We start from the raw sequence: 6,725 nt of genomic DNA, 5'->3' as shown, positions 1-6,725 counted from the left end.
TCGAACGGGGTCGCGCTCACAAGGAATCATTGTCTGTTGACCTGCTCGGCACCGCCGGCATCATAGCAATATTTTGATGTCACTCTCACACCTGCCTAAAATAGATCTCCTCCTCCTCCTCCTCCTCCTCCTCGTCCTCCTTCTCCACCTCCTCCTCCTCAGGCCAAGCCCTGCGCATCGGTCCTGACAGGTCCGGGCTGTGGTCCGCTGATTGCAGCAGCGCTGCGGCACCTCATCACAGGATGTCACTCTGTTTGACTAAGAAGCGTGCTATTATATCTATTTGTTTTTCTAAGCATGGGGAATATTTTTGGCTCTGTTTGTGTTTATTCATGAGAAGGGTGTCCTCCTAGTTACAGCCTCCCATAATAAGCCGTTGTAGCTGAATAAATAACCATTGGAAATACCTTCTCAGCGCTATCGCAAGGGTTAACAAACACAGGGCTCATTGACGGATGTAGTAGTCAGTGAATGCATTTTTTATTTAGGTCCACACTATGCCAGGTTCATGAAAATGTGGGAAGCCCTTCGTCTTTGCAAGGCATTAGGAAGGAAACCCTGGTTATTCACATTATGTTGGTTGTAATTCGGTCCAAATCCCACTGGGAGGAAAGAAAATCTAACAAGATAACTTTTCTGCTATTCTACATTTTTGGTGTCTCTTTAAGACAGATCAAGGTGAAAGCCAACTATAGTTTCCCTTCGCCAGATTCACTCTGATGCCTGATTGCAGCTGTGGCCTTTATCTGAAAAATTGAAAGCAAGCATGTTTGGACCGCAATACGCTATACATAGAAACGGCGTTCTACGTTTTAAGCCGCCATTTCCTTCCGACTCGATCAAGCTCGCTCTCTTAAAAGTTCATTTCCCAGAAACTGCTACGTTCTAATAGTGATATGAGAAGAAAAAAAAAAACATTAGACGAGCTATAAATAGCAGCACAAGTTTGGTGCTGTGGTGTAACCGTGAGCCACATCCTGTTTACGTGACTCGCGCGTTGCTGCCAGCGCGAACAGACGATATAACACGTTGAGTTGACCAGCATTTTACCTTTTTCTCTCTCTCTCTCGCTCTCTCTCTCTTTCTCTAACCCCCCCCCGCTCGTCTCCGCGGAAGGGAACATCGACGAGCGTGCCAGTGGAAAATATCATTTGGTGTGGCGCAAGAAAAGTAACGCCGCAGTTAACGCGTAGGCGGGGGAAACGTCAGCGGTGGTGATGCTGAGTGAAAAGACGACAGGAAGCCAGCGCTTTCCTTAGAGAAATAAAAATAAAAAAAGAAGGGTAGCTACGTTTGTGGCTTCTTACCTTCCGGGCTGTTGGGTTTCCCCCTTCTCTGTCTTCAGTGTTGTTGAGTTGTTTCTTCTATCACCTCAACCAAAGGTGGCAAAAGTATTGGCATTCCGTGCTTAAGTAAAAGGACGGATAAAAAAAAAAAAAATACTCGGGATTCAACTCATTTACTCAAGTGAAAAGTAAGAAAGGTTCTGAAAGGAACTGAAGTAAAAAAAAAATAAAAAAATTATATGTTTTGCCATTAATGAAACAACATATTTGTTGATAATTTTGCAAAAATGAAAAAGTTGTGACAGAATGGTTCGGACTAAAGTGACCAGAGTGACCCACAAAAATAATCACCCTCTAAAATACAATCCACTTTTATATTGAACCAATGTAGGAAGTGCAAACGTTGGGATCAAAAGTGAAAAGTTGTCAGAAAAAGAAATTATCAAGTAACGTGCAGATACCTGAAAAATCTACACAAAAGTACAGTCACATAAGTATTTGTATGTGGCTGGACCACCTCGGGCCTCAACTGACACCTGATTTGGGGGGAAGATGAAATCAAAGCCTAATTGTTTTAATTTTACTGTGCGCCCCGCAGGGATGGCACGGCTAAAAATAAAAAAACCCGGCATGTAAATGCCTGTTTGGCTCGGGGGGGAGGAGGGGAAGGGAGGGGGCAGTGCGGGGGAGGGGGAGGTGATCTAAAGTTGAAAACAGCCGCCAGTGTTGGCACAGGATGGATTTTTCTTTCCGAGGGGAGTTCCTCCTGTTCGGGGAGGTGAGTCCCAGCCAGCCTGTTTATGCGTGCAGGTGTGCGTGTGTGTGTGTGAAGTGGTGTCTGCAAATTGGAGAGCAGGGCACGCACGCTATTATAGGTGTGTGTGGCCTTGCGTTTCGTTTTTTTTTTTTGTACGATATCTGTATACAGATCTGTATCCTTGTGTTTCCTCGTGCGCGGGGTCGACCGAGGCCAAGTTCACCAGCGTTCTCCTCTCCCCGTCAGACAACTGCCCTCGGCATCTTCTCAGTCACCCCTCCGCACCCTTTCTCCCATCCATCCATCCATCCATCCATCTATTTTCAATACCTGCTTCTTCCTGCACTCAGTGTTGCAGTGGTCTGCTGGAGGCCTCTCACAAACAACCATTTGCACTCACATGCACACCTACGAACAATTTAGAGCAGGGGGTCACCAACTACCTGTACCCATGGGCACTCGGGAGCCCCCAAGGACCACACGAGTGGCCTGCAGGTCTGTTCCTAAAATAGCACAATTCTGATAATAATGACATATAACTCAAGGCAAACTGAGAAAATTAGTTATTTTTGAAGACTGGAACAAACTGGTTGCTCCTGGTATGACTCAGTACCCACGAAGTATCACTCTGGTTCAAAATGGTTGGTGACCCCTCATTTCGAGTCTCCAATTGACCTCTCATGCATGTTTCTGGAGTGTGGGAGGAAGGTGGAGAACCCGTAGAGAACCCACGCAGACACAGGGAGAACATGCAAACTCCACACAAAAAAGGTCCCAGAGATCCCAGGGATCGAAACCACCACTGTGCCACCTCGCCGCCCCCTCCGCCCCCTCCCAGTCATGCCAAAGAACACAAGAGCTGATAGAGTCGTTGGGTGGGGGTGGGGGGGAGGGTGGGGGTGGCCGATGTGCCGTCTGAAGCCGACTGTGGGAAAGGCGCAGGCACAGGAAGTGGGGCAGGAAAGACACAGACGGTGACTCAGAGAGCAGAGATGTGTGCACGGGACAGATACGCTGCCGCGAAGGCTCATGTTTGGACTGCAGCCACTGATATCCACTATTTTTTTTCATTTATTTTTTTTTCTCGAAAGTTCGCGGAAGCTCCGACTCCGCGGCTCCGAGTCCATCAGGGAGGCACGTCGACTTCCCCGCCCCCCCACCCCACCCCCCACCCCCCACGCCGACTTTGTCTCGCTGCAAGACAGAGCAGCAGCAACGCAGCTTCTCATCCTAAATTGCTCCCGGAGAGCCTCCTCTGCATTCCACGGAGCAATATTCAGTGTTTTATGAAGTGCGCTGAGATTGGAGCGAACACCTCGTGAGATAAAGGCCTTTCAGATGGAGAGCAGAGAGTTCAGCTCTTAGGATGAATCGCTGTCCAGCAGAGGGCCTCGCTCTCTTCATTTATGGCGCCGCGATGCTGCAATATTCCAGACGTACCATTTTTGGTTTGTTTTTTTGGTTTCTTTACCGGCATGAGGGAGAAGTTGTCCGTCAAGGCTGTTGGTCTCCAAACCTTTTTCCTGTCAGAAACTCGGCCAGAGTGGCGTCGCCTGCCGCAACACAACCCGACACCGTCCTGTAGCAGCGGCCGTCTCCCTCCGTCTCCCCCCCCCCCCACACTCTGTCTCAGATAGATTTCAGACTTGGAGGGACTTTGTGTTAAAGGGACGGTTCATCAATTTCTCCAACTTACTATTTCACACTCATTCAGTCAGCTGGTTCTAAGTATCATGGACAGAAAGAAACTCCGTCCTGCCTGTGCGTTATTATGCGAGTGTCTGGCAGAGGCCGCTGTCCAGTTAGACTCATTAACACTGTGGGGTTTTTTTTTTTCTTTTGTCAGAATACCCAGTGTAGCCTGCAAGCCGGCGCTGACACAACAACAGTGTCACACCTGAGTGTGTTTACGTGCTCCTGGAAGTCCGCCCGCTCCCTCGAGCGCACTTGATTCTTTCTCATTAAGTCCACTCCGGGGAGTGGGCGGAGTCTCCGGTTTGGGTCCAGGTTAACACGACAGCAGACAAAACATAACATATCTGGAAGACTGACATTTTTAATGTTGATATATTTTACAGAGAAATATGTGTTAAGTCATATTTTTTATTTTTACGGCCCAGGTTTTATTCCGTAGCTGCCGTCGGGTTTCGGTGCATGAATTTCCTAAATACCTTCGTGGATCAGAAAAGAACCGCATCTAATAGCTCAGATTCATAAAGAGGTGACCGTTTATAGAAATAAAGGACATTTTTTTTGTTGAACTATCTTTTTCACAAAAGTCCTGATCCAATATTGGAGAAGTAGTTCGACTCACATTAGATAAATACAATGATCTCTGTCTGTCTGTCTGTCTGTCTGTCTGTCTGTCTGTCTGTCTGGCTGGCTGCTTTACTTTGTATGCAGTCCCTCCTTTCAAGATTTGAACAACCGCTGATCACGTGATCTGAATTTAATAGCAACAATCTTAACGACGTTACATAATGTGAAATGTTAAATAACGTCCTTTGAGTGCAGTTCAGTCGCATCAATCCCATGTGCCGGTCTGACAATAATCTGCAACCTCTCCTTTCTTTTTTCTGCTTCTCCGCAGTTAACGAGGTCATCAGGAACGACCTCTCCAGCATCTCCGTGCACACGCACGCGTAGACGAGCGCGCGCACTCGCACAACAGCCACAGCAGCATCGACGGCAGCAAGGAAAAAAAATTGAAGAGGTCCAGACGACGGGGAGTCGACCGGGATCTGCGCCGCCTCATCATCACTCAGAGACAATCAGTGGCAAACTGGAGATGCACATGAATGTTTTATTTAAAAATGTTTCCAAAAAACAAAAAGAAAAAAAGAAAAAAAGGGAAGTGACATCATCAGGGGGGGGGGGGGGGGCGGAGAGTACAACGACAACGCTTGCCTTAACTCACAGCAGCCGTGCTTAGTGGACCAAACAGCTCAATGAGACTGAATAACTTTTATTGTTGTCGACAATCTGTTTGTTTTGGGAGTTTTTTTTCTTGTCTTTTTTTCTCGGTGGCGACCTGTTTGTGTGCGCGTGGACAATAAACCGTTACGTTCCATCGCTTCAGTTCGTCCTGTCCACCGCAACTGGGTGCTTTCTTTCTTCTTTTTTTTTTTTTTGCAAAACGACCAAATTGGTGCCTTACAGCAGTGACGCTGACCACAAGAGGCAGTAGCGGTCACACACAGAGACACACAGGCATGCACACACACACACACACACACACACAAGTGTGACACTCTAGTGGGGTGGGGGTGGGGCTATTTTATATATACGAGCGTTTTTGTATCATTTCAATCATTTGTTTACATGGAAACAAAGGCAAAGGCGAGGAAACGTGTGTGTGTGTGTGTGTATGTGTGTGCGTGTGCGTGCGTGCGTGCCGCAAAAAAAAAAAAAAGCAACATTCGCATTTGTAAGTCGTCTCGCTTGTTTCGTTCTACTAGTACTATTGTTCATTTATACCGAATGTTACTGTATGATATTCCTTTTTTGTATAAACGTGTATTTGATATCGTGCGCTTGCCTTACGCTCCCGTCATGCAACTTGGCCATTTACTCCCCCCCCCCTTTTTTTTGTATCAGTCTTCCGCCGACGCGAGACATGATTATGATTAGCTCGCATTTTTTGCTCTTCACCTTAGTGCCTATGTTTTTTTTTTATGTTCTTCTTCTTCTTCTTCCTCTTCTTCTTCACCCTGCCTTGGTCTTCCAGTCCTGCCGTCCAAACCGTGGCACGATGACGCACAGACAATCAGAGGCAGGTGTCGAACGTTATCCTGCGAAAAACACAATAAAAAAAATAAAAAAAACAGTTCTTCACTGCAGGTTCTTTAACGTAGATGAGTGGGGGTGGGAGGGTGGGGCTTGGGGGCGGGGCAAAGCTGTAAAATATACGAAAACAACGGTATGTTTACCCGCTGAAATGAAAATTGAGAATAACCCGGGACAGTGACGTCTGCCGTCTGTTACTTTCTTGCACTGCAGGTTGGCTTGTAAATAGGCACTGGCCATTGTTTTTTTTTTTTTCTTTTTGGAGGGGGGGGGGGGGCAATCTGCAGCACTGTTACGAACTGCTGGCAATAATTGATGAGAGGAAACCAAAGAATTTAATCTTTGGTGAAATTATTGTCTCGGTGTGTTTCTGACAGAGAGACTCTAGAGGTAGAGCAGCTTCCTTATTTCTCCCCTACACACACAAGAAAAACAAATGCACTTTACCATAGGGATAAAAAAAAATAAATAAATGTTTGTGCTTTCAAACCAAATATTCTGGACTGATTTTCCAACGTCGGTGTCATTTACATGCCTGCAGACTGCAGAGGTCTTTTTTTCCCCCCCCATGTTATCCATCTGTTGGAGCATGCACGTTGTAATAATGTCATTATGGGATCATTTAGCTGACAGTAGATTGTGATGTAGCTTCCTTATACATTTTGGACATATAAATATAATAGCATGAGTAAACTGTATGCATAAGGTTTCTATTTTGTGCCTTACTCTGTTACTTTCCGGGCGACAACTCTGTAATGCTTTTTTTCTGTGTAGGCACAAGGTGAATCATATTTCTCTTTAATACGAGATATTTATGAAAAATGAATTAAAAAAAAAAGTGTTTTAAGTGCATTTAATGTGTCCTCGACAGCTAATTAATAAATTGCAGGATGGTG

General features: G+C 46.1%; 1 protein-coding gene across 3 annotated transcripts in view; it reads left to right on the top strand.

Annotated features, from left to right (window-relative positions):
- LOC142879452 (nuclear factor of activated T-cells, cytoplasmic 1-like) overlaps nucleotides 1-6,725 on the top strand; it is a 57,780-nt gene extending 51,055 nt beyond the window's left edge. For all 3 annotated transcript variants that reach the window (XM_076012777.1, XM_076012775.1, XM_076012776.1), the window contains exon 10: nucleotides 4,634-6,725. In XM_076012777.1, the coding sequence (XP_075868892.1) occupies nucleotides 4,634-4,689 (56 nt within the window). In that variant the 3' untranslated portion in view covers nucleotides 4,690-6,725. The remainder of the gene's footprint in view (nucleotides 1-4,633) is intronic.

The sequence above is a fragment of the Nelusetta ayraudi genome, unplaced genomic scaffold (genome assembly GCF_046127955.1).
Source record: "Nelusetta ayraudi isolate G7.1 ecotype Tasmania unplaced genomic scaffold, CSIRO-AGI_Nayr_v1 ptg000136l, whole genome shotgun sequence".
Lineage (NCBI taxonomy): Eukaryota > Metazoa > Chordata > Actinopteri > Tetraodontiformes > Monacanthidae > Nelusetta > Nelusetta ayraudi.
The sequence above is the reverse complement of the archived record's forward strand: the minus strand, read 5'-3'. Positions and strand labels throughout refer to the sequence as shown.